The 27,930-nt window shown below is 47.0% G+C and overlaps 1 protein-coding gene across 2 annotated transcripts; it reads right to left on the reverse strand.

Annotated features, from left to right (window-relative positions):
• RABGEF1 (RAB guanine nucleotide exchange factor 1) lies at nucleotides 1-27,812 on the reverse strand. Of its 2 annotated transcripts, XM_020803934.3 has the most exons (10): nucleotides 27,591-27,812; nucleotides 21,006-21,191; nucleotides 18,724-18,887; nucleotides 11,870-11,890; nucleotides 10,902-11,071; nucleotides 8,404-8,485; nucleotides 6,385-6,517; nucleotides 5,026-5,117; nucleotides 3,546-3,802; nucleotides 1-2,666 (listed from the first exon to the last, which is right to left on the reverse strand). In XM_020803934.3, exons 2-10 carry the CDS (start codon nucleotides 21,182-21,184, stop codon nucleotides 2,268-2,270), a joined length of 1,497 nt encoding a protein of 498 aa, XP_020659593.3. In that variant the 5' UTR covers nucleotides 21,185-21,191; nucleotides 27,591-27,812; the 3' UTR covers nucleotides 1-2,267. The 2 variants fall into 2 exon arrangements, with proteins under 2 accessions (XP_020659593.3, XP_020659594.3); XM_020803935.3 differs by lacking the exon at nucleotides 11,870-11,890 and having other exon boundaries at nucleotides 27,591-27,809.
• Between the last annotated feature and the right edge of the window lie 118 nt (nucleotides 27,813-27,930).

Here is a 27,930-nt window from a genome sequence, read left to right on the forward strand (position 1 = left end):
TTGTACAGGCTTTCATTTTATTTGACAGCAGTTGCAGTAACAGCGGCTATAATATGGTTCAGGAGTGAAAAGGTGTACCTGGAAACCAAAATTAGCACCTAAGGTGTCACGCAAGGAGGCAAGTGGTCCAGAAGGGAAGTTTCGGACCAGGAAGGAATCTTTTCTAGAACAGACAGGGACGAACACCTAGCTAGGTGACCCACTCATTCACATAAGTTAAGGGTAACTAACTTTTGAGGAGTCTGAAAAGCACATCGCTCAGATCAAATTTAAAAAGAAAGGTTCTTCCTTGGACGAACACAAAACAGAGCGCAGTCTTGGTCTGACCCTATTGCACACACCCCCAAAAAATATACACCCAGGGAAAGCTATAAAGCCTGCACAGATGCGTTTAAAGATGTGGCTTGGGAATAGAAGTCCCTAACAAGACTAGGAGATCAACTTCAAAGTAATTTATTGCTCCCACAGACAAAATTAAGATAAAAAAGGAACTTCGAGGAAAGTAGTTTAGGTATTTTTCTTTTTAAAAAGTGTCCCATTGCAACACAAGAGAAGTTAACACTGTAAACAGGTTTTTGCTTATCAACTATCTTCCATGGAGTGTCTTCCCCCTGGATCAGAGGACATCTCCCACAATCTGGGGGGGGGGGGTAGAAGACCCACACGTGAGGAAGATGTCTCCAGGGAAGGCCGGTTTTCCTAGATATTTGTCAGTGCTGTCCACGTGTTACCGTGGGTGGGCCAACCCCTTGCTCTCCCAAGTCTCACAAAGACACACAAGAGATGAATTTAGTGGCCGAGAGCATAAGCACTGCTTCTGTTCTTCCAGAAAAGGCAAAAGTGAAGATGATTCAACCAGCAGAACAATCCAGGTTATTAAGAACACTGGAAAGCCTGTACTTAAGGGAGGCAGAAACCAACAACAACAATCACCCTCCCCCCCCCCCGAAACAATGCATTCAACAGTGATATAGATATATATAGATATATATCTACATGTTTCAGAGGAAACAGCTCTTCCTTTCCCCTCTTCAGTACTGCTAAATAATCCATGGAGGTCCAGGAAGAGCCGAGATCAGCACGTCCTCCTCCTCCCCAACCCATGAATATTCAGGTCACCCTCCTGGATGCTGGGATGCAAACATCCATTTCTGCCGGGGTGAATCCCCGGGGAACAGTCCATCCAACTCACCAAAAAGCGACCCAGGAAAGCTGGGCACGGATTCAACTCCCTGCTGATCTTCCCATCTCAAGGAGCAACTGTTACCACCCCAACCTATTCTTGGCAAGCCTTGCAGTGGGCTGACGAGAAGCCAGAAGGTTTTCTGGATTTTTACTTCTGTTTAGAAAGCAGGGGAGGAATGAGCACAGGGATAGCATCATTTCACTGGCAAAATGCATTCTTGGTTATTTTTTGGAGAGTTCACATCCCACAGATACGGAGGTTCCGGCTAACTGTATACTGCTCTTGAAACATCCTCACTTGTGCTCCTGGGGCCAGCCAACACAAGAGAGAAGGGAAAGCTTATCTTTCTTTCGTTTCTTTCTTTTGGAAGAAAAATCAGATGAGAAGTCACAAAGGTTAGAACGTCCTCAGTCCTGTTGTGGCCGAGTCAACAGGAGTTGTTTCCTACGATAGGGTGCTTCCTTCCTGCTTCCCCTCCCACCCAAAAGTTTCCTGGCATAAAACTGTAAGCAGCGAAGGAAAATGGAAAGGAAAAAACCAAATCTTTTTCAAAAGGCCATGCAAGCTAGACACTTCCACCCAAAACATTCAAGCTATTTACAGTTTTAAATATTTACTTTACAACAAAAGCCTTTTCCTGATAACTGAATGGTTTTAAGTACCTTTTAACGTGTTCACCTCCGAATTGGCGTTCTTTGCAAAATGCTGATAATATATGTTTCAAGAGGGGCAGGAGAGGTCTACCCCCCAAAAAAGTACATATAAACACAGGGAATTACACAACTGGAATAGAGGAGAATATCGCCAAATCATTTCTTCAAAATTATATTAAGGATTTTGTGTGGGGGTGGGTGTGTTTGTAAAAAAAGGAGAACGTTAAGTTTGGTTCAGGAGTGCAGAAACAGGCAGTCCCTCAGTTACCGATACTGATTAAAATAAATAGCTGTGGACAGGCTACCAGCCCATAGTACCTTTAACATGTGCTGATTTTAAACTCTTTTCTGTCCCTCTTTAAGCCCACCTTCCAAGGAGAGGAAAGCTGAGGGGAGGAACGCCGCCGGTGTGCCAGAATCCCAGATGATCATCCGGCATAAACCTGAGGCTGCAAGGGCGGGGGCAGTTTGTCGTTCTCCACGTTTTCCGAGTCAATGGCGGCCAAGGCGGGGTTCGGAGGCTTGATTTCCAGCGGGTACCTTTCAACGATCTCCTGGACCTCCTTCGTGACCCCCTCGGTCCAGTCAATGAGGTCCCGCTCGAGCTTTTTGGCCTCGCTCACAATCCTCTCTTGCCTCTCGCTGAGTTGGGAGAGGAGGTCGAGGTTCCGGTACATCTGCCGGACCCCTGCGCACACGTCGGCCGGCCAGTGGTCGGGCTCTGGCTTTTTCGGAGAGGTCTGGCCCGACATGTAGCGGTCAAAGTCTTCCTGACTCAGGTTCAAGGACTGAGCGTCCAATTTCTCGATGAAGGCGACGGCGCAGCACTGCAGGGGGGGAAAAAAAGCCAGCGCGTGACAGACAGGCATGGAAAGAAGGGCCCAGGGTGAGCGCGGCCCACTCAGAGACGGCTTCCACCAAAAGGACCAGGCACGCCCTCCTGCCACGTGGTGGACTCAATCCAAGTCACCCGGGGACAGTACCGTGCGACTCAGCAGCATGGTTTAATTTTGCTCAACGGACAGCCCCAGCTCTGCGCTGAAATCTTTTTTAAAAGCCTCCTCTGGGAAATGTTTAAGCTGGAGGCGTGCAAACCCAGACTGAACCCCCCCTTTTGTCAAATGGACTCCCCCAGAAGATGGAGGCCTCTCCTTTGTTGGAGCTTTCTGGACAGGCTGGTCAGCCACCTGCCAGCGGTACCTGCGTTTCCTCCATTGAGAAGGGGCTCTTTCCAGCTCCTTGCTAATTCTACCTTCCTGTGTTTTTTGATTTGGGTGGGCGTTTTCCTGCGCTCTCCCCCTCCTGCCCACGTAGCCCTCCCTGTACACGCTGCTATGAAAACTGTTGCTTAATCCATCCTTCTGTACTTTGTAGCTGAGGAAATATTCTTTGAACTAAGCCTCTGGCTTTCAAGCTCTTGCTAATTTCCCCTTGGTGTAAGGGCACGGCATAATCGCTGTGACATATTCTGATTTGAGATCCAAGATCTAAAAGCGGAGGGGGGGGAGGACCACTGAACACATGTCTGTGTTTCTGTGATCATATGATCCTGGGTGGTGATAAGAACGGAAAAGGCAGCTTTCACAGAGTGCTGGAAAACCAGGGAATGATGTCAAAGGCCATGGGGGAGTAGAAGCGGCCCTATCTGCACCCCCTCATGCCCCAGAGAGAAAGACACCCACACCCTGCTTGCCAGGCATACTCACTAGGTTGGTAAAATAATAGCCATCCTCCCCAGACATGAGCCGGCTGGGGTTGCAGAAACGGGTGATATACTGGATGTTTGACTGCAGGCGGGGCGGGTTGCCCTTCAGGACGATGTAGATGAGGGTGGGCAGGAAGTCGTCGGCCGACGCCGGCTCGTTCTTGGTGGTCCGGATGGCGGTGAAGATGTGCTTGCTGCAGCTGGTGATGCAGGCCAGCTTGTCCCGCGGGACCCGCTTGGAGTCCATCTCGATGATGTCTGTGGAACAGCAAAGACGCAAGCGTTAGGCGGCGCCTCTCTTGGACCGCTTCAAAAAAATAAAAATCACACAAATGGCAAACTTTTATGAGTACAAAAAACAAAACCCCAATACCCCCTTCATCAGGCTGCGCATCACCAAGGAGCATGCAAAAAAAACAACACCTTGCCCAAAATGCCAGGCAGAAGGTCTGTGCCAAGTCTGCTGGGATGAGATGAGCACAGACTCAGCTGGCAAGGTCCGCTGGGAGGTGTAATCTCAGGTATCCCTCCCTCGTCACCAGGGTTTAGAGTTTTCCATCCCGGACTCCGAACAAAGGATTTGCCAATGACTCTCTGTCTGCCCCTAAACACCACACCACTCCGCTGCAACCCGAGTCTGGATTCCCCTTGTGCAAGCAAACTCAGCACCAAGACTTGCCATTAATTTGGGGGGGGGGGGCTGTTTCCTCTACACTCTCCATAAAAGTACAAAGGCCAACTGGAGGAAGTGGGATTTTTACCCACAAAATCTCACGATCGGTACCTTGATAGAAGCACTTAAAAATCACACCATCTAGTGCTTCCTAATTCTTTCTGAAACAGCAAGCGGGCCCAAGGTCTAAGGCAGGTTTTGTAGGCATTGCTGGGACTCTTTCCTAGTGCTTAGGAAAATACGAGAACACTTCAGGGTGCTTTGGCTAACTCTCACGCCATCGCTCCTTCTGAAAGAACGGGCATCGTGAGTCAATCGTTGCAGGGCCCCCAAATACCTAATCAAGCTAATTCCCCGACTAATCAACTTGGCTAGAAAGTTGCCCTCAGTTCATCAGGAGGTTTTGTTGTTTGGGTTTTTAATTACTGTGACGACCAGTGCTGTTTCCCCCATGGAAGTCAGACAAGGCGGAAGGCCTCCAAGATTATGCAAGCTACTGCAGTATCACTATACACTCCCCCACTCCCTTTTTAAAAAAAAGCGTGTTTCCCTTAATACTACCAGATTCATATAATCCATGCAAATTCCTGCAGGGGATCTGAGTATCTAAGTCAGCTTGGTTTTATTTAGTTCGGTGACTGCTCAATATAACGAAAGTCTCCTACAGGTATACGAGCCTCGCTTCTCACATGAGGGTGACTGCAGCCGGTCTCACTAAAAGGGGCAGCAAAACGGCCCCAGATCCCTAATCGGTCAGGTTCATTTGGTGAACCACGTCCATCACCCTGCAGCCCTTTTTTTTCCATACCTGTGATAGCTTTCACAACCACATCCGAGACTTCAGGGATCTCTTCGTTAACGGGAACGCAGAGCATCTGTGGGGTCACCCAGTGCAAGGCCCTGCAAGCAAGATGGAGAGGGGGGGTTTGAGGGGTGGAGGAGAGAAACTAAGATCTGTTTGGAGTTCAGGGCTGCCCAGCTAAGCAATGGAGAGCAGCCAACATCCAGGGCTGGGTGAGCAAAACCCTGCACTGAGAACAGGAGGCTTTGGGGGTGGGGGGGAAGCAAAGCAAAGCCTCTAAAACTTGTTCCCTAGTAAGGGTGACGCGCGGATGTCCTTCCTGTTTTTCCCCAAGCGGACGCTGAGCTGCCTCTCTGCCTGTCCCCAGGACTACCTTCCAGAATCAATTTACAGGTGGCCCTTCATTTTATTCTATCCGAAACACAAGAGCACCTCTTATCATTTATAATTTCTCGTGGTTGTCCTGAAAAGAGAGCCTGAAACCTCTTCTACCCCCACCTCCTTGCACTCACACAGGTGGGTCGGTTCCGATATCAGAACGCAGTAGGATGGATGGCCATCACAGTCCCAGGACGCAAGAGCCAGCTCGCCTTGCCATGAAACCGACAACCACGGGCTCAACCAGAGCTGAAAACTTCTTTTTAAAAATCTTCCTGCAACAACGTTCTCTGAACAGATTAGAGGTTCCTGCAGCAGTTCCTTGGGGTGAGAAAGGAAGGCTCGCCCGGCCCTTCCTTGGCTGTATTTTGCCCGTTTTAGGGTGGAGCGCAGCCGAGCCGGTGACGCCACACTCTGGCGGAAGAGGACGGCGATCTCTTGCTATCAAGGGTGGGAAGAGCATCCCCAGAAGATGGTCATGGGAGATTTTCCAGTGTCCCTCAGGGAGCCTTCGCTGGGCGGTCTTTGAACAACCCTTTCACCTTTTGCAGTTCTACAGTTCTATTTACTTCCTCTCCATCTCTCTCTCTTTTTTTAAATGTCAGGCCTTGATCACTACAAAACTGAGACCGGGGGGGGGGGGGGGGGAAGCAGAGGGAAAGGATCCCACAAATACCATCATCCCCCAACACCCTTAGATCACTCAGGCATGCTGAGGGATGCAGATGGATACGTGTCCCCGATGGGCACGGCAGTCGCCCATCTTAACCCGCAAGCCACACCCTGCTGGGTGGCTATCCTGGGCCAAGCCAAGACTATGCACCTCAAGGGGCCTGTAGCAAAGAGCAAGGTGGAGGCTCGGCAACCTTGCCTGGAGGAAAAGGACAAAGCCTGTCCCCAGGGTCCAGAAGGGAAGCCATTTGCAGGAACGGGTGCCCTTCACCCATTCCCAAAGACAGACACACAGACGGAAATCCCAAGCCGTACCTGATCCTCTTCTGGACAGTGAGGTCTTTCTTCTCGTCCTCGGTGGTTTCTGGGCAAAAAACGTACTTATACAGCCGGGTCATGACATACTTCTCGATCTGATCCATGGCCTTCTCTACTTTGTCGGGAGACACTGAAAAGGAGACACAGGCAAAGATCGGTTGCCACATTTGCTCCAACGATGGGTCAGCAGCTTGGCGGGGAGTGTGTGTGTGCCCTTTGAATTCCAATTCCCATGCTCTGGCTGGGGGGGGGGGGCAGCAGTAAACTACTCCCCCCTCCACAAAACAAAACCCACTCCATTTTCTCTTCAGAGCCAGGAGCTTCCTAATATTGGCTCTACCAGATTAAGGCAGAGCTGGGTGAATCTCGGAAACATGTTCCTTCTCGGAAGCGCTCCCAGAAAGGCCAAGACAGTCGCGGCTTCCTTTGCATCATCCACAGCCAACTTCTCTGACAACAGCTAGACTGCCTCTGAATAGGGAGGATCCACACAGCCATTTACAGTTCCCTTCCCCCAAGATTTCTATCATTCCCCTTTTTCAAAGATCACTCCATAGAACACCAGAAAACAAAGGCCTGGTCTCTGAACCTTCTCCCTTCCAGGCAGCCACATAAGCATCCAAGCCTCATAAGTAGAGGACCACCTATGTTGGCTTGTTGCTATTTCATTCATACACATACGCTGCGTTCTCTGACCATGTGCAGAGCGACCAGAGAAACGAGGGGTTGTTAACCCTTGTGCCCGGTGTCTGCTAGAAGCACCTTTTCTCCCCCAGCTTCTCTGGCAAGGAAAGGTGAGGAGCTGCTTCTTCTTCTCTCTGAGCTCCTCAAGACTGTAAGACTGGTAAGGAGGGGCTCAAGTGGCCTAAGTCTAGACCGAAGGTTCCGTTGGGACCCCGGTGAGGATTCTGGAATTGCCCATCCAAACAAAAAAGGGAGTTTTCAAGCTGGACCACTCGTTTGGAAGGGGAAAGGGCTGCGGATGCCCCGATGGGGCTCAATGAGAAGATCCCAGGCCATGGGAAGAGTGCAGAAAGCAGGACCAGCAAAGAAGGTCGGAGAGCCTGCCTTGTAAACGGGGGGCAGGGGGACAATTCTCCTAGTTTGCTGTAGCTGCTTTAAGCTCATCACGGTGGGCTATTGAACATGTAATGGGATGAGCCAAATTCTGAGTACAAGGGGATGGAAAAACAACACCATTTAGGAATTGACACCCAGACCCATGAACAGGGGCTTTAGGCCTGCACAAGACACAACCATGGCAGAGATGGATAAGGCTTGTCAGAAATTCGTTCATTCATTCCCTTAATCATCCAATTTTTATACCACTCATTCATTTCTTTTTTTATATATACCGCCCATCTAGCCAACTGATACTCTGGCAGTTCAGAGTTTATTTTTTTCAACAAAAATAAACCACAAATTTTTAAAAAATCTAATAAACCAACAAACAAGCAGACAGGCAGCAAAAACAATTCATCAGCATAAACAAATCTCCTCTGCTCATTCAATGATTAAGGAAAAACCTCTCTAAACTGGCTTCCTTGAAAAGTGCTGATTTTTAGCTGCTTTTTCAAGGTCCAGGGTGCCCGGTGTTTGTGCCTGTGGCACCATATTTTGCAAGGAAGGAGCCACAGCCGAGAAGGCCCTGCTTCCAGTTGTTCTCTTCTGGCCCTCGCGAGGTGTTAGCCTTCCTGGGTGCGTGGTCTCCGAGCACCTGGTCAGATGGGCGGTCAAACACGGCAGGAGACATTCCGAAAGGTAACGAGATCCCAAACCGTTCAGGGCTCTGTATGTTAGAATCACAGCCCCTTAAGCCTGGCAAGGAATGGACCGTATGGCTATTTCAGTCTGACTTCCCTTCTCTTGGGGTGGAAGGAAAGATCTTTCCAAGCAAGAATGAGCATTTGGGGACACGGAACCTGTCCCCACCCTGACTCAAGGATGAGTGAAGACTTCCCCGGGAGCCTCAGCAGGACCATCTCAGAGAGAGAGAGAAGAGGGAAAAAAATATACCTTTCCAGCGGCTCTGCAGCCGGTCAGCCATATTCTGATAGAAGTCCTGGGCATATTCAGACTGCTCCTCGACACTCAGCCCCTGCCAGAGAGAATCGGCCACATGAAACCTGACAACATGGCTGTTTTTTTTAAACTGGGGAAAAACCCAAGAGATTGCCACCTCTTGACCAAATGAATGGTGACACCCTGGAACAAATGAAGACCCCCCCCCCAACAGAAAAGAGCTTCTACCTAGGAAAAACCCAGGCGACTTTGATAACAGGCACATCCTAAGCTGTGATCTCTTTTCCAGCACTGAGAAGCCCAGCAAAGGGATCATTACAGTAGGAATGGTGTATCCACAGAATCAGTGTACCCATGGTTTCAGTTATCCACGGCCTGAAAATATTACATTAAAAAACCAAAAAGACACATTTTCCGGGGTGTTGCCAGAACTGGACACTAGATGGAACCAAATAGTACGCTATATACAGGGTTTGTGATATCCATGGGGTTTTCTTTGTTTACATCTGCAGGGGGAGGGAGCTTGGAACCAATCTCCCCCCCCCCCATACCACAGTCCTATTGTAAAAAGGTGCACTGAAACGACTTTGCACTTTGTTATCATCATTCATTCTGCAAAACACAGCACCAAACTGGGCAAGACCCTGTTGCGTAGCTTTGCAGAAGACTATGGTTTTGGAGACACATGGTTCCAAATTAAAAGAGAGAAATTATCAGTTGCACACCACGTCATAGAACTCATCCTACAACTGACTTAAGTATAATTATTTTTTAACTTGGGGCCATTTGCTTCCAAATGGTACACCATTTGTGCTACAGCTACACCAGCGAACTAAGCAACAGGATTTAAGCCACTACATACAATACATCCTGCAAAACTATTTTCAAGCTAACATATTCATCATTACTTATATATACAGTGGTGCCTCGCTTAACGGGAGCCCCGTTTAACGACGAATCCGCATAGCGATTAAGTTTTTGCGATTGCTTTTGCGATCACATTACGATGATTTAGATAGGAAAAAATCGCTTTGCAATGATCGGTAAGCTGTTTCACTTACCGATTTTCACACAGCGATGTTTTCCTAACAGCTGACCGGCGGTTCCAAATGGCCGCCGGGTAAAAAAAATGGCCACCAGCTGTGTTTTCGCACTGATTCCTCGCTTACCGGGCAGCGAAAATGGCGGCCATATGGAGGATTTTCGCATAACAGTGAGTTTTTTGCCCATAGGAACACATTAAACGGGTTTTAATGCATTCCTATGGGCTTTTTTATTTCGCATAGCGATAAATCCACATAGCAATGATTTTTCCGGAACGGATTATCGTCACTATGCGGGGCACCACTGTACTGTTCTGAGCTTCGGAGGATTAAAAAATAAGAACAAAAACTTTTCAATTAACGTTGACAATAAAATCAGTGTTCGTTGCTCTTTCAGTTTCACATATCAATCAGCTCTGTATATATTTATCTAATGGCCGGAATCCTATTGGTTAGTTAGGCAGGCATCAGTGTAATGGGTGGGTGGGTTTGTTTGTTTACTTAAAATATTTTTACCCCACTTTTCTCCTTAAAAAGGACCCAAGGTGGCCTTCATAATTAAAAGACCATGTTTAAAGCTAAAAACGGTATGTATAGAATACTGAAAAGGATTAAACAAATACCACACAAAAGCAACACCAAAACATTCAAAGCAGGAAGGCATAATAATCCATTAAAAAAAACACTCAAGCTGCCAGTCACTCAGGGAAAGCCTGTCTGGAAAGAAAGGTCTTTGCCTGCTTGCGGAAGAACAGTCAAGATGGGGCCAGCCTGGCCTCCAGTGGGAGGAAGTTCCAAAGTCTGAGAGCAGCCACTGAGAAGGCCCTTTCCCATGTACGTATCAAATGCAGCTATGAAGGAAAAAGAGAAAGGCATCCCCTGCAGATCATAACACCTGAACAGGCTCTTAGTGGGAGGACGCACTCCTTGAGACAACTTGGAAACAAGCCGTTTAGGGCTTTATAGGCTAGAACTAGCCCTCTGAATACAGAAATGTCTGGGCATGCATCAGGGAATACCAGCAGCAATGTGTTAACGACTGGCCATGCAGGGCTGCAATTTATGCCGCTGGACTTACACACCGGCAGAACCAACCTGTAAGATCCTGGCCCTTATGTGCCTTTCAGCCCACCTGATCTCCCACCTTTCCTACAAGGAGCTCAAAGCTCACGCCCTTCTCCTCTTCTCTGCAACATCTCTACATGGTTACGCCCAGCTGAGAGAGGGTGTGACGGTCTCAAAGGCTCCTCCTGATGGTGGGCTTGAACCCAGAACTCCTGGGAGCGCTAACTCTGCCTCGAATGACTACTCTGAAATCCAGTTTTATCCTCTCTCTCCCTAGGATGAAAGGCCCTTTTCTGACCCCCTGTGGCTCATTGCCAGAGTTCGAGATGCAACCAGAAGCCCCTAGAGGGGTTCCTCCTCCTTCCGGCCTGTGGCCAGACTTACCCGCTTGTGGTGCATGACTTCCAGGAAATGCCGGCACTGCTTGTGGATTTCTTGTCCGGACTTTGGGTATGTCTTCAGGAACTCTACGAAGTCCTTGGACACCCGGTCCGTCTCCAGGCTGACCTGCCGGCTGATGGAAGGGCTGGGCGCCTTGGCTTCTGGAACATCCGCTGGGGGGAAAAGAGGGGGCATGGCCGTGAGAAGCGATGTAGCCTGTCTTCCAGCCATGTTAAGCCAGTAGCGCCCTAAAGCAAAGGATGGGCTGGCAGAGGGCAAAGGTGTCTCTGGGGCAGAGCGCACGCCGGGGTGCAAAGAGTCCAAGGTTTAACACTTGGCGCTGCCAGATTGGAGAAGATCCTGGGCCACCACCTTCCCCATGCCCAGAAATGCCAGCTGGACCCACCTGCACACGAAGGCCACGTCTGCCGCTGCACCACACCACAGCTCCCCTCCAACAAAAAGATGGTCGGGGTACCACCCTCGCCCGCACTGCCACTCCCGCCAAGCCCCTCCAACTGGCCTGCCCCCCCCCCCAGGATCCACCTTTCCCAACCTGCTTCCCTTTAGCAAAGGCAGCTTTCCCCAGGAGAGGTTTGTAAAAATCAGAACTGGTGAGCCACAGACAAAGGGCCATGACAGAAGTGACCGGCCGCATTTTCGGAACCTCCTAGTGGGATCACCAGAGAGCGCCTTTTCTGGATATCCAGCTCCATTCTAGCTCTCTTCCCAAAGAAAGGTGAACTTCAGTTCCTTGCAGCTTCCTCAAAAAGGCCACAAGCCGCCTGTACCACTTAACCCCCCCCCCCAATAGTCCTTTTTAAAAACTGGACTTCTTGCTACGTCCAATTCCATTTTCCAAATCTTTGGGTATTCTGCCTCCCTGGTGGAGGAAACCGGTTTCCAGGTCTGCCCCACCTCAGCTCTTTAAAAATAAATAAAAGAAAACAAGACACTCCGAAGTCACCCACCTCTCCGCCTGCCAGCCAGCACTGCTCAGAATGAAGAATGGAGGAGGAGATGCAGATGGCGCAGGATGAGGTGGAAGAAGCGACAAGACAAAGACAGACACACAGAGAGAGAAAGAGACAAAACACAGAATGTTCTGAGTTGGCATCTCACGACACGGGACATCAGGCGAGGCACAACATGACCCAGGTGGGGTAGAAACAGCAAAGAGGGTTGGTGGACTGAAGGCACGACACAACCCAGACAGGACAAACTCCCTGCAGGACTGGTGCCTTTTGGCACTTCTAGAGACCCTGCCAGCTATTTCTGCAAAGCAGTTTGATTTTTTTTGAGGGGGGGAGAGATTTGGCAAGGCCTGTATAGAAGTAGGTCACTGCTCTTCTTCTCCACGAACAAAGCTACCTTTGGGGCAAAGCAATTTAGCAAACCGTGAGATGCCTTCCAAAAAAACAAAAGGGTCAGGCAGAGAAACCTCATATTCCAAGGGATTTTTTCTGTCTTCCTGCCACTGCCTTTTCCAGCACTTTGGCCACAACCCTGCAGGGCGTTCTGGCAAAGATCTCCCCATCACTGCGAGATCAAGCCTTGGAGACAACAGAACCATGTGTCCTGCCTCCCTTTATCTCACCTTTACTCCTCCCAATTCCTTCCCTCGCTGTGACCAACTGTGAGCTCCTTGGGGCAGAGATCTTTTCTTCTACTTCATAATGTCTACTGGTCCATTGGACACTCTGTCCTAATGATTCTATACAGGGTGGATTCAATTTTAATCGATTTGATTTAAATCACAACTTAATATTTTTTTAAATCTGATTTTTTTTCCCCAACGATTCGTATTTTTTAAAAATCAGTTTTTTAGTTTAAAAATGTCGGGGTTTTATTTATTTTTTTTTCCCCGATCCAGAGCCACCACTTACGTACATTCTCATCTGGATAGCTTTTTTCCGCCACTTTCAAAGGAGGTATGAATGCCCTCGAGTCTCTCAACACTTCCACCCAAAGACGGGTGCCTGTGCTCTTTTTTTACTGACACTTTCCTATCCTGAGAAGTGAGCTCCAGAAAAAAATATCTCTTCTGAAGCGGGAGGAAGAGAAGTCACAACCCAGCGACACAGACAAGCAAATACACTGGAGCAACCCTGGTTTCAAAGGGAGGAGGAAAACTGGCCCGTGCGAGGCGAGAAACTCCCTCAGCTGTGTGAGGCTCTCTTAGCGGCTCGTGGCCCAAGAGTGTTTGGGCCACACAGGAGACGCAGAGGCAGCCTGAAGTCTCCCCAAATGTACCGTATTTTTCTCACCATAAGATGCACTTTTTTCCCACAAAACAGGGGGGTTGAAAGCCTGTGCGTCTTATAGAGCGAAGGAAACAGATTATATTTTCCTGTTTTCTTCTAAAAAATTGGTGCATCTTATGGAAAGGTGTGTCTTATGGAGCGAAAAATACGGCAACTAGGCTGATGGCCAGGTTGGCTATGAGGACCCTCAGTGGTCAGAGGCAGGCTATCTGAAAAGCCAGCGACAGGGCAAAGAGAACAGAGAGGGCCACCTCCATCACACATCGCTTCGTCTGTGAGCTCGACAAGCAGACCTATCGACGGATTCCTCTTTAATAAGAGATGCTATAAGGAAGATGCACCTCAACAGGGCTGCCTTCTCATTTGACTTTCCGCAACTAGGAGCAATGAGCTGCATGGGGCGGATCTGCAGTCTCCAGACGCCCACCGCCACGGCTGTGCATCTTGGAGAAGTCCCTCTAAGGCTGGGCTTGCTCCTTCCCTTCAAACACACAAGCCCATCAACGGTGTGTCTAGGAACACAAAGGGGCCCCATGGGAAGGCAGAAGTTGCACCACAACACACACACACACAGAGAGAGACAAACCCACAAGACAGAATATGTGAGGATTGGCATGTTTTTCCCAAGAGGTACGCAGATCCCGGGGTTTTTCTTTTCAGAATCTTTCGCTGAGCTATTTCTTCACCGCTAAATTAACTGATGCTCGGTGTGGCGCAGTGGGGAGAGTGATGGGCTAGGACTCTGGAGAACAGGGTTCAAATCCCCGCTTGGCCACGGAAACTCCCTGGGGGAGCAGTATTTAAACATCTCATTTACCTTGAAAGCCTTCCTAGGGTCAGGAACGCTATAGGCTGGCTATGACTTGATGGCATAGAATAACACATTAACTGAAGTACTAGCTCTAAAGCACAATATCTAGCTAGTGGGAGCGGCTTCCCCTGCCTCCTATTTGCACAAGAAAGCCACTGCGTGAGCAGAAAGGAAGGGGGGTGCAGGAAGGGCAGCCTCCTCTCCTCCCACCCACCCCCGAAAATACACACCAACACACAGGGAAAAGGAGTTTTTTTTAACCAGGCAAGGCAAACGAGCCAGTCGATGATCTGGCATTTACAGCATCTTCCACACCAGGTCACGGACAGCATAAGGATCTGTGCTATGGTTGTGCCATAATCTTCGGGAAATAAACAGAAAGGATCGGCTGGAAAACTCTGACTGCTGTATTACCTTCAGGAGTGGATGAGCTTTGGTTGATCTGGGACCTCCAACCCTGGGTCCCCGGATGTTCTTGGACTACAACTCCCAGAAATCCTGGCCAGCACAGCAAGGGGTGAAGGCTTCTGGGAATTGAAGTCCAAGAACATCTGGGGACCCAAAGGTTGGGAACCCTTGTTCTAGCAGCTGGAGTAGCAGTGCGCTAAATCTCTAAATGCCTCAAGAAAGGGGTTGCCAAAAATAGGGAGGCTGAGATGGTTCTTCACAGTCAGGGAAGACACACGGTAGAACCTCTCGCATGTTACATCCCTGCTCTTTCAATTTACAGAATTAAATGCGAAACTTGAGCCAACTCGACAGTAAGAATGTTGTAAGTGTGTTTTTGAGCAGAGATTAGCAAGGAGAAGTGAGCAGATATTAATCGCATTCAGCTGTGGGATCTCTTTTAGGACTAGAGGCAGCGAGAAAGCGTAGCTTTTATGCCCTGCTGGCAAGCTTCTTATCACCCAGCTTGCTGTGGGGAGGGGGGGAAAAACACCACCCTGCTTTGATCCAGCGTGACGATTTTTATGCTTTAATTAAATTTCCGTCCTAGCTTTCAACAAAGCAACCCTGTCACGAGAGAAAAAGGGAGTCAGCTGATAGACATAGCCCATAAAAATGTGGGTTTGGGGGGGGGGGTAGAATCAGGATTTTGCTTGTTGATGAAAGCACAAACAGCTAGCTCAAGAAAATGGCAAAGGGGGGAAAGGCAGTGCAAATCCGCAGCAGGCACTACAAAAGATTGTGCTTTCCATTACAATTAAGAAGCCTCACAAGGCAAAGAAAGCTGCAAAAAGCAAACGGGTGCAAAAAATAAAATAAAATCCAAGAGTGTCAGCTCCAGGGTTCCGGGTGCACCAGCTTTCCACCAGTTGGTAGAAAAGGTGCAAGACATGGGGAGGGGTGCGGAGCTTCTCTTTAAAAAAATTTCTGGCCTCAACGTCTGCAAATACACACCAGCAAGGGCATCAGCGACACCTGAAGGAACAAAAAGCTAGAAGTGTGTTGGGGGAGGGAAGGAAAGCACCTCTCAAGTAGAGAAGCAAGGGGTTTTCACACACCCCCATAAAACTACGTAGGTCCCAGAACTTGCTCAGTGAGTTGGAAAACTGAGTCTTTTAGAGACGGTCACAAACCTCCAGCAAAACCAGCTAGAGAATTCTAAGGGCTGAAGTTCAAATAAAAGCATGTTTCCAAAACAGAATTTGGATGCAAAGTAAGAATCCAGGAAACACGCATCCCGGCTCAGTTCCCACAGACTAAGACTCGTTTTAGAAAAAGAATACCACCAGGGTGAAGGGGGGGGGGGGAAGAGGCATCCTAAATCTCATTTCCTACCCAGTCGAAAGCAAGGCAAGATGTACGCTGACCGATTTTTCACTGTTATGGCCTGAAGCCACGGTTCTGATCAAACACTTCCCTTTCAAGAATGTGGCTATAAAAAAAATATCTAGCATTTTAAAACTAAAAGTTGCTGAGATGTCGAAACCTTTGCAGAATTTGTGATTTTTGTGGTGATTAAAGTTGTTCAAAAGAGGTTTGGGAGAGGCCAGGGGCTCCTCTTAGGAAAACTCCTCATTTTGCAATTCAATTCCTGTGGGATGGAGCAAGTCTTTCCAATAAGAGGCGAGTTACAGGCGGCTACACTGGAGTCGGAGGACGTGAACGAATGGACCCGGCCTCTTGCAGACCCATGATGAGATTTAGGTCTCACGGAAGGAGAACCCCCGGCACAACCCTAGCTGAGATCTTGCAAAGCCACTAAAGCAAGCAGACACAGCTTGGCCTGGCTGTGCCGTGTTACCTTCCGTAGGAGAGGCAAGCTCCCAGGGGGAAGTAAACATCTCCTTCAAGTCCCTGAGAAGGTTATCAGGACCCAGCTCCTTCCCGAGCGGTCCGGGCTTAACACTGGACTCCTGAGTGGCTAGAATAAAGGCAAAACAGCAAGGACGGTTCCCAAGGCAGACGTAAATAGAAAAGGGAAGGAGAGAAAAGAAAAGGGAAGTGACAGGTTCTAGGCTAGGGACAAAGGCATGGGACAAGTAGACATGGCCACGGTAGTCGTGTACAATGATGCTAAAAGCCACTCAGTTTTTAAAAACACAGAACACAAGGTTCGAGAACAACAAAAAGTCACTTTCTAGGACACAGACTATCTAATTCAAAGTGACTTTAATGCACTGACAAGGCTGTGAAATGCCGGGGGGGTGGGTTTGAGCATGGCTGATGAGACCTGCCGCAGCCAGGAACGCCGCCCACCCTCTATCCCCAGTTGCCTGCCTGGTCCTGCATTTCCCACCTCCAGGGCCCACTCCTGGCTCTCCCCCGGGTAGCACGCCAGGCCCTTCTGAGGGGTGGCACCCAGAATTTAAAGCAGCTTTCCAAGAGGCACCCCTGGCTCATTCGTGGCTCACTTTAACAAGGAAAAGCAGGCAGTTTTATTCCATTCAGAGTTTCCTGGGTGTTGATTTTAAAGCAACATTGGATCGCTCTAGTCCTAGGTCTGGGATAGACTGATATGAATAGACTGGCACTTTTATACTAATATATGAACAGACTGATTTTTGTTGTTGTTGTTTGGTTGGTTTTGGTCACTGTATAGTGTGCTTCTTTCCGAATTCTGGAACACCTTGAAAGTTTTCGAAGTCAGGCAAAGGAAAATAATTCAAGGCAAAAAAAGTTTTAATTAGCAGGAACTATCAGCCTCCCATCTGACAAGTATTTAAACAGCACGATGGAAATGGCAGCTGAAGCAACATCTGAACCAGAGTGCTATTAATTCCTGCCAATTTTATGGAGGAAAAATACGGCACAACTTACTTGGATCCTGAGTAGCAACAGCAGAAGTGGCTGGCTTGGGGGTAGGCGCCCCACCCTAAGCACCAAGCTACAAAACCTGGCGCTCTGCACCTTTCACCAGATGGCAAGAATCTTTTGTTCGCAAAGCCGCTTCAAATTTGCTACCCAGCTGCCGTTTTTAATGCACTCTGTAATTAACAATCGTATTATGCAGACGAACACTTCCTCGTGCTTAAACCTGAAGCTGTACTTAAACCCACCTTTTGTACTTAACATCTTTTCAGCCTGGCCTGGGTTCATTCTGAAAGAGCAGAGGGCACGTTTTATAAACAGGGTCTCCACTTTCCTTCCGGTCCACATTCCCCAGTTGCCCTTTGGGAGGTGCAGAAGTGTGGGGTGGACGGTGGAAATGTCTTAAACGGTTTGATAAATTTTTTGGGTCAGATGCAAGAGCTGACCAAGCTATACAGTGCAATTAAGAAGACTCAATCAATCAATCAATAAGTCGCACAATTACAGTTTTATGAAGGCCAAGCCAAGAGTCCAAAGATCAATCGGGCTGAACATGTTTTTCAGAGAAGAACTAAGCTGATCCCGAGGTTATTAGCACAAATACACAGAGCTTTCTGTCTTAAAGGCTTGGGCACGTGAACCAGTTTCCCTAAGGAACTCCAGAATGAAAATCCTTCATACAAACCGCTCTTCGGAACGCTGCTATAAATCCAAGGTCGGAAACCGTAAAGAGGTTCAAAAGATGTAAGCAAAGCAGTGTTTTAAGAAAAGGAGACAACTGTGCAGACAGCGGCGTGCTCTTCATGTACCACATGCTCCTATAGGAGCCTGTGCAGACACTAAAAACTTCAGCAAAAGGCTTCTCAGAGCTTTAGACCCAGCTTAGAAAGGTATATTTGGGGGGGGGGGGGCTACAGTCAACAATGACCCTCCTGGCTGGATGACTCTGGAGGCTGTTTTTCTCTTGCCAGACAACCACCGCTGCTTCCTCCACCTTCTCCTCCTGGCTACAGATATTTGAGATGTATTTTGGAGAAGCCACCTTTCCAAAGGGTAGCTGCAAGGGTCACACAGCATGGAAAGATATGTTCCTATCCATCCCGTCCTGTAAGGGTTTGTTTTTTTCACCCTCAAGAGAAGGCTGCGCAAAGCCTACAGAGCCTTAAGAAAAAGCCCTCTGGGGGATTTCCAGAAAGGCTGCAGGTTCAAGGGGATATTTCTGAGGAAGGAAAGATGCAGATCAAAGACGGGAAAGGTCCTGACGGTGCTGGACCACAACTCTCATCAGCCCCCAGGCAGGGGTGAGTGATGCTGAGAAGGGCAACTCAACATCCAGAGGGACAGACACTCACGCCCTACCTCTTGACGGAAACCTTGGATAGTTTTCCTAAAGCTGCCCTCTAGAAATACAAACACCCAAGGGCTGAGTGAAAAACACGTTGGACATTGGTAGAAGTCCCTTGCCCAAGAGTCATTTTAAGAGGCTGATTCTTACCTTTCTTCGTTCCCGGCCGAGACGCTCCAAAGAACTTCTTCACGGTCGTCACTTTCCGTGACTTCTCATTGGTCTTCTTCTCCTCGAACTTTGTGAAAGTGAGCGACTGGGCTCCCGAAGGGTGCTGGGTACTGGCGTAGGCCTCTTCCTCCTCACGCTGGAGCCTAGGACACCCGAGGATTTAGTCATTATACACATACACACACACACAGACACACATCGATAGATATATACATGCGGTACATGTTCATCCTGAGAACCAAAAATACGTAAGAGATGAAAACACAAGCTCTATATTAAATTGGTTACCACCACGGTTCCCTCAAAGGTGGGCAGCTGCACGCGAATCTCAAACACACACACACACACACACACGTGCAGGGCTCCTCCTCCTCCTCCATGCACCCACAGCACTCCTTTCCAGCCCCTTTGGCTCCAGTTACAAAAGAACCCTGTGGGGGGAGGACGAAGTAGCATATGTGAGGGGTAGACTTTGGCTACCACACTCGAAACAAGCAAACAAATTAAACCCATTTAAAAGTATGGGGGGGGGAGTTTATAAGAGACCCCTCTCTCCTGTCCTTGCTAGACGAGGGGCCTGAAGAACTTGGGGAGGGTCATGTCGGGAGAGACAGTCTTCCCAAAATGTCCTCCCACATTTCCTGGTGACTGTTATCCTCCTCATCTCTTCCAGGGATGTTGCCTGTCTTGTTACACTCGGCGGCCATAAACACTCTAAATCTCCCCACCCTGTTTTTATGGATCATGGAGCAGCGGGGGAGACACCGCAGGTGAACCATCATCCTTTCCTTGGCATCCCATCTTTCTCCCAGGCCCCTGACAAGCTTCGTCCTTCATGCCAGACAACCCACAGGGGGGTCTCTCTCAGTTCTGTGGTTCTTATGATCCTGCCTTGGCAAAGAAGCCGGCAGTTTTCTACCTCTCCTTTGCAGCCAACTGCCTAGAAGGCGGGGTAAGGAGGAACGGTCGCCACCTGCATGAATGGGCAATCCGGAGCTAGATAACTGAAAAGCCTCATTCAATATCCTCGCAGTTTTCAGACCCAACACGGAAAGCAGAGGTTCTGAGAGACTGTGACACCACGATTAACAAGACAAAGATGGGTTTGTCCTCAGGTTAAGGGCAAGGTGTCCTTCAGCAGACACTGTTGACACAACTCAGGGGGAGGAAAGCAAAGAGCTCATGGGGGGGTTGCCTTTGTGAACACCCCCAGCTCAGTGCCCTGCTGCTCCTTCAACGCTATTCTCTGGGCAAAAGAGACAAAAGGTCTCACTGAGGGGAAAAAAGGCAGTTCAGTGACCTTCTTTCTAGGAAGGTGGTATACGAGAGCAGAAGAGCCAGGGAGCAATGCCAGAAAAATAAGGGCTGACTGTTCAACATGTCACAAATGTTTATTTATTTATTATATTTATTTAAAATATTTTTACCCCACCTTTCTCCTTGATAAGGAACCCAGGCGGCTTACAACAGTGAAAGACAATCTTTAAAGTTGGAATCAATGAGTATACAACAGTGGTTAACATCATTAAAACACAATACTTAAAGCTACGAACAGTAAGCAAGCCGTTAAAAGAAAAGAGAAACAACCAATGCCCTTCTGAGACACGGGAAACACAAAATACGGAAAACACTAGCAGGACTAAAAACCCAGTCCTACAAACATGTCTGTTCTTTACAGCGTTGATTTTTTTTCCCACAAGGCACTGTCAAGGTGGAAAGTGCAAACGTTTCTCATGGTGGAGGGCCACCAAAGACGAGGCCAGAGGACAGCCACCCACTTCGCCTCCAGAGAATGAGCCAATCCGGGTGGAAAAGTCTACCTTCAAAGGTCACACGCAGCTTCCCGCACTGCTGAGTAGCTGGTGCTGCTTCCTGAAAACATGTTCTACAGCCGACTGATCAAACACACACACCTTTGTCTTCCCTGCTATGGCTATAAAACCTCGCCTCTCAGAGGGTGAGGCACCACATGATTCCTTGTCCGCTGAAACTGCTGGAGGTAGTATTGCACACTTGAATGTTTCTCCCGCTTGCACTGTGCAACACAAGAACGCAGCAAAGCAGACCAGATTGACTGCTCCTTTGTGTCAACTTCAAGCCTAGGATAGGTTGCTTGTGTCTTTTTCAGCAATCACCCAGTCCCTCTCTGCATGCGGAGACTTACGGAGACCTCAACGGGGGGGAGCCTCTCAGCAGAAGGTGGTGAGGAATCAGACAAGGCTCTCTGTCGCACACACAAATCAACCAAGGACACTCCTTACCTCTCTGCAAGTTCCCAGTCCTCCTGGATCTGCTTCTGCCGGGCCTTCTGGTACTCCTCCCTCCAACACTTGGAGCAGTAGCCCTGCCAGGCCAGGTTGCCATAGTAACCACATCCTTTCTTGCACAGCAGCTCGGACTGATCAACGTGGATGCCACGGCGTTCGGACTTGAGGCTCATCTTGCTCCTGCCGGAGAAAAAGAAGGAGAGGTTGCTGGTGGAACCTTTATTTTGGGGACACTCAAAAAGGCTGCCGGGCAAACAAGGACAAACTGCGCCCAGAGGGAAGGGCCCACATTCAGCCCCCTCCCTTCAAAAGGTTCAAAGCAGGTGACAACAAGGGCATTTCCACAGTGTAGACCCCTTGTTATGCAACCCTACAGCAAGGCACTCAGAAGAGATTAACCTGGATTTCCACAGTTTAACAGAGGCAGAGGGCCACAAGATTTAGCCGCAAGAGGATACAAGACAGAAAAACAAGGACAATCATCAGGGCCCACCGCTACAGACCGTCAACAACTGGATTTAAAAGCAGGAGAACTGAGGAAATGTGCACAGATGTTAGGAACACAAACTTGTTGTTACACTTATGCATTTATTATGGAGGAATCTGTGGTTTTTAAAGCAGAGCGAGTCTTACATCTTTTACGTTACTAAGAGTTATGATTTTACAGGAACGCTGCCAAGAGCCTTTACCTTCACAGCTACAAAATATAGCTCCCCAATACAGTCACTGTCTCTTGCTCTCTCTCTCTCTCCTTTAAAACTACCTGTTATTCCAAAATATCCCATTACTACCAGCATTATGGAAGGACTGACGGACGCTGAGAGGTCAGGGACTTGGTAAAGGATGCCTAAAAAGTGCTTTCCAACAGATACTCTGGGTCGCTGCCTGAAGCTGGTTCTTGCCTCCCAATCCCCAGCTTGTCTCATATCTAATCGATCCCTACCAGCTACGTCACAGGCATCATCAGCCCCAAAAGATCTCAAGGGACTGCTGGGTATGTACCACCATTATTAATAGCAAACACGCTCTCAAGCACTGAACATCCAGCTTGCAGTTGTCCGCAGGCCATTAGGGCTTGCGGTCCTTTCAAGGAGAAAGGTGGGGTAAAAATATTTGAAATAACCAAACAAATGAATAAAATGAGACGGGGGAGGAAAGAGAATCATCCGATTTTCATTGTTTGTGTGGCTCCCAGTCCTTTCCCCAGACTCCTCCCGATAGAACATTCTTTGGCTGAAAAAGCAGAAATGAGGTCTGATGGGGAGGAACCTGGTGTTGTCCAGTGAAAACTGGTCACTGAAACTTGGCCACCCTAGTTCACAAACACTGGCAGGCAAGGTTTCCCTTCCTGATATTCTGTACAGTAGGACCCACATATCTGCAGGGCATTGGTTCCAAGGCCCCTATAGCTGCTGAGATCCACAGATAATAACAAACACTATACATAGCGTGGTTTAAAAAAAACAGAAACATGTGTTTTCACTATGTATTACTAGAACTGGCCATTAAAGGGAGCTAGAGACAATGCAATACAGTATACAGTATTCTTCAACAAGAACATATTGCATGGTCTCTGGCTCCCCCAGTGGCCAGTTCTTGTAGATACATGGTGAAAATATACATTTCTAGTTATTGTCTTTTAATATTTTTTTATTGTGGATAAGTGAAACTGCTAATACTGATACAAGGGTCTTATTGTTCTTCAACTTCAGAAACCCTAGTTGCCAAGGCCAGTGGTCAAGGGTTATGGACTTCTTGTCCAGTGCCCTTGGAGGGCTCTACAGGTTCCCCACCCCACTTTAAGAGGAACTCCTGCAGCAAACCAGCTATTCGATCTAACACCACAGCAGACTAGAATCCAAGCCATCATACAGGTACAGAGATTCACAGATCCAGGGGCAGGGAGGGGCTGCTCAGCACCACCAGCAGAAAAGTCTGTCGAAAGAGCATGACTGGATCCCTTTGCTCCAAAATTTCCTCCTATCGGAAGCCAAGAACCCTACCGATGGGAAAAGCACAACTCTGAGGTCCTTCCTCTTCTGGGAAAAGATGGGTTCTCACAACCACCATGCAATTTCAAACTAAGAAACTATATATTTAGACTTTCTTTAAAAAGGAAGCGGTGGGGAGACATCCATGTGCCATGCTCCAGAGAGAAGGAGGCAGGCGGCAGGGAGGCCAGATATTGTGATGGCCATTAACTTAATCACCAGGAAAGAGAAGAGGAAATGGCTGCCATTAAGATCTATAATGCAACATAAGCATTTTTATACAACTGACTCAAGGTGCATGGCAAGGAGAAAAGAAAGGACTGGATCACCAGGTTGCACCTTCTTTGGAAGACTTCAAGGACACCAGGCAGACTAAAAAGCCAAAAAAGGAGAGCAACTTGGGAGCAACCCAAGGGCACATAGAAAGCAGAAAGTATCACAGCAGAGTTCTGTGTCAACTCAACTGAAAGATAGAGCAGAACATCCCTCAATCCTTCCCTACCTGACAAATTGGCAACAGGGCAAGCGGGAGACCCTTCAGCCAGTGCTGAGAGGCAAACGTCTTTAGCAGGACACGAGGGAGTTTCCCCAACCTCGGTAAATGTTTGCTTTTGTTGAGTCATGCGCTGCCACAGAGAGAGGAACTCAAGAATGTCTCTGGTATTCAAGGAAGTTTCCACTCCCATTGGAAGGAAGAAATAAGCCCAGGATGACTTCATCCCCAGCATTTTCCATGAATCCTCAGACTAAGAAACAACTTGATCTGACAGCCAGCTCAGCTGACAGCTGACTGACTTGGCTTTCAGGAACTGAATCCAGAAAAGGAGTCTCCCAGCAGCTGGGATCCTGCAACATGAACCAAAACCAGGCAGCACTCTGAAAGGAAAACCTGGGGGCAGCCTCCAGAGAGCTCGTGGACTAGGATCTGGGGTGGCCACAAGTCCACAGGCAGCTAGAATTAGAAAAAAGCAGAACGACATACTAGCTTGTCTTTCTGTAGCAAAAATAAGACTTGCAGAATTCAGCTAAGCAGGCACTGGGCCCTACGAAATTTGTGGCAACCACTCTCTAAGCTGCTGCAGGGATCCATTTTCCAGGCGAACGATGAGATGGGCAGATGATTAGGGCAGGGGCCAAGAAACAAACATGAATGGTATTCTCTGGCTTTTTCACCCCATTCATCAAGCCGTTTTCCAAAGGGCCATTTCATGGGTGAAATGATCCTCAAACACAACTGCGAAAAAAAACCAACACCACCCACCAAAGCCTGTTCGCCAAAAGGGAAATCCGAGAGCATTTTGCTAAACGTGGTTCCAGCACTTCATGCACATGCATGCACGCACAAACAAACGAGATCCCTAGATCCTCTTATTGCCACTGAAAGCAAAGTCATTTTATTGTCAGTAGTACATACAGCAAGGAAGAAGGGAGGGAGAGGAAAGGGTCCCCAGCAGGGCTCTGGATAGGGCCCCTTAGTGGCCTCCTAGGGCTGAACCCGGAAACCTAGACAGGGCTTTCAAGATGGACTGCTTCTGCATATGGATTAGGACATGATCAATGTCATCTGTGCAATGGAACCTGTTAAGTTGTTATGTATCATTATAAGGCATAACGTATTATTTTTAATTCCGTCACCTGATTAATGGTCATACATACACAGTAGGATTCCCCCATCCACAGGATCAGTATCTATTGATACACTTATCCGCTGATTGAAATAATAAAACCTCCCAGAAATACCTTTTTATATTTATTTTCATGGTGTATTTACTAGAACTGGCCAACAGACAGAGCCAGAGATCATGCAATGTGCAGTATAGCATTCCATGTTTTTCAGCATCCACGGTCAGGGGGAGCTGGAACCGATCCCCACACATATCGAGGCCTTATATTTATTTTACATTACATTGAAAGTTCTTTAAGTTATTTTTCAAATAAAAAAATTGTGGGGAGACGCTATTGGATGAAAAAGAATGTAGCCAGGAATCAACAGGATAAGGCCAGCAGCATAAAAGGCGGTCATTCACTCCCATGGGAACTCACTACCATAAGTCGGCCGCCTAGAACCTCGTCTGCCCTAATTCTGTCTTTTCTCCACCCATCCAGCGGCTTTTTCCTTCAGCCTTACCCGCTCCAAGGAACCATGAAAAAAATCAGGGTTGCTTAGGAGATTTGTTTTATTTATTTACTTATTTTAAAACCTTTTTACCCTGCCTTTTTTCCTTTAAAAGGACCCAAGGCAGCTTACATTATTAAAAATACAATATTAAAACTAAAAACAGCGAATTATTCCAACACTGCAAAAATAAATAACATCATATTAAGAATCTTGGGTAAAGCAAGATTTTGACCTAGAAGCAATAAAACACAAACAATCCCATTTAAAAATCTCTCCTAGCCAACTAGTTACTCCGGTAAAGCCTGTCTGAAGAGAAAGGTCTTTTGCCTGCTTGAAGGAGGTCAGCAAAGATGGGGCCATGCAGAGGAGGTCAGCCTGGCTTCCAGTGGCAGGGAGTTCCAGAGTCTGGGAGCAGCCTCAAGGAAGGCCCTTCCTCAAACACAGCTGGGAAGGTAGCAGGACAGAAAGAAAGGCTTCCCCTAATGATCTTAGCAGTCCAGCAGGGTCATAAATGGAGACCGGTTCACTGAGATGTAGAAACTGTTTTATATATATATATATATATATATATATATATATATATATATATATATATATATATATATATATATATATATATATATATATATATATATATATATACTGTATATATACTGTATATATATATATATACTGTATATATATATATATACTGTATATACACTGTATATATATATATATATATATATATATATATATATATATATATATATATACACACACTGTATATATATATATATATATATATATATATATACACACACACTGTGTATATATATATATATATACTGTATATATATATACATACTGTATATATATACTGTATATATATACTGTATATATATATATACATACTGTATATATATACTGTATATATATATACTGTATATATACTGTATATATATATACATACTGTATATATACTGTATATATATACTGTATATATATATACTGTATATATACACACTGTATATATATACACTGTATATATATATACTGTATATATACTGTATATATATATACTGTGTATATATATATATATATATATATATATATATATATATATATATATATATATATATATACACATACACTGTATAGATAGATAGATAGATAGATAGATAGATAGATAGATAGATAGATAGATAGATAGGTAGATAGATAGATTTGTGTTTTTTTGCTGTAAGCCACCTAGAGTGGTCTTAACTGACCAGATATACGGGATATAAATAAAATAAAATAAAATTATTATTATTATTATTATTATTATTATTATTATTATTATTATTATTATTATTATTATTATTATTATTATTATGAGATGGCTTGGACCCAAGGCATTTAGGGATTTATCGCTAATGGAAGAGATGCCATATCAAACAGATTTTTCAAGCAAGCTTGTTCCCAATGACAAGGTGCCTAAGAAATGGGTTACTGAGTTTTGATGGTTGTTTTAGGTTTTTCAGGCTGTTTGGCCGTGTTCTAGAGAGTTTTGTTTGGGATGTCTGCGCTTTTGGTTCAATTGGGTTTTTTCCCCTCCATTCCCTTCATTTTATTATTTTTAATATGCTAAGTAAGCCATATCATATCCTCTTCATGAGATAGGCAAGGCATAGACATTTCCAAACAAAAGTTATTTTCCCAAATGAATTCCCAAACATTCTGAATGAATTAATCACGGCATTTGGGGATAAAAACAAGGAGAGATCCCCGTGGGTTGTCCAGAGTAAAAGGAAAACATGTAAAGTTAACTTTAATCTCACTTTTAATTCTGTTTATGTTTTCTGATGCTAATATTGCTGTTGTATATCACCCAGAGTGGCCATTGTTATCAAACAAATAGATAGACAGATAATATAGATAAACATGAAATAAACGCATTTATAAATTAGGTAAATAATAAATAAATGCATAAAGTAATAATTACACAACTAAATTTACAAACAAACAAAACTGATAAATAAATCTAATACGCCCTTACCTGTCCTCTCGCCCATCCGTTAACTCTCCTCATAGCCATGGCTTTCAATTTTTATTATGTTACCTCTGAGTACCTGTGATGCTTACTGAACTACAGCACTACCAAAAGCAGGTTTAAACAAATTACCTATTACTGATAAAAACTGTACAACTTCTGAGTTTATGAGGGCGGCGGAAAGAGAACTGAGGCCTCTCCCTCCTCACAACAACCCTGCTAAGTCGACCAAGCCCTTTCTTTTTTTTAAAATCGTTTCGTTTAGTCGTTTAGTCGTGTCCGACTCTTCGTGATTTTTCCTCTCGTCGTCCGTGCAGGACTCTTGCGACTGACAAAATTAAGACCGGGCTACGTAATTAAATTAATTATAATAATTACAATTTCTCTCCCCCCGCCCCCACATTTTAGGTTTGGCACCACCATCACCTCCCACCCCCACCCGCGCTTCGCCTCACCTGGGTCGCTTCGGCCTCGGCCTGGCCCTCCGCCGCCTCGGGGCCTTTTTCCCGCCCGAGCCCCGCGCTTCCCGCTTCGGCTCGCTTCGTCCGTCGCCTCAGAGTCTGTCGTTCCTTCGCCCTCCTCCCGGTTCCTCTCACACTACGCCCGCCTTTCAGCGCGCTGGCGTCACTTCCTCCCACAGCGGAAGGGCGTGTCTGGTCGCCCGGCTGCTCCAGATCATCGAGTCTTCCTCGGCAGAGCGGCCTCACGCCTCCACTCACCCGGTTCGCCCGCTCTCCCAGAAGGCCACGCGCGGGACGCGCTGTAGAGCCACGAAAAGAGAAGAGTGCCGCGAAT

This window comes from Pogona vitticeps, chromosome 7 (assembly GCF_051106095.1).
Source record: "Pogona vitticeps strain Pit_001003342236 chromosome 7, PviZW2.1, whole genome shotgun sequence".
NCBI classification, from domain to species: Eukaryota; Metazoa; Chordata; class Lepidosauria; order Squamata; family Agamidae; genus Pogona; species Pogona vitticeps.

Excerpts from the sequence above, each read along its gene's own strand:
- RABGEF1 (XM_020803934.3), bottom strand. The coding sequence starts at position 21,184 with ATGAGCCTCAAGTCCGAACGCCGTGGCATCCACGTTGATCAGTCCGAG. Across the intron at positions 5,118-6,384 it reads ACTGTCCAGAAGAGGATCAG|GGCCTTGCACTGGGTGACCC; the intron begins GTACGGCTTGGG and ends TCTTGCTTGCAG. Across the intron at positions 3,803-5,025 it reads GGTTGTGAAAGCTATCACAG|ACATCATCGAGATGGACTCC; the intron begins GTATGGAAAAAA and ends GCTGTTCCACAG.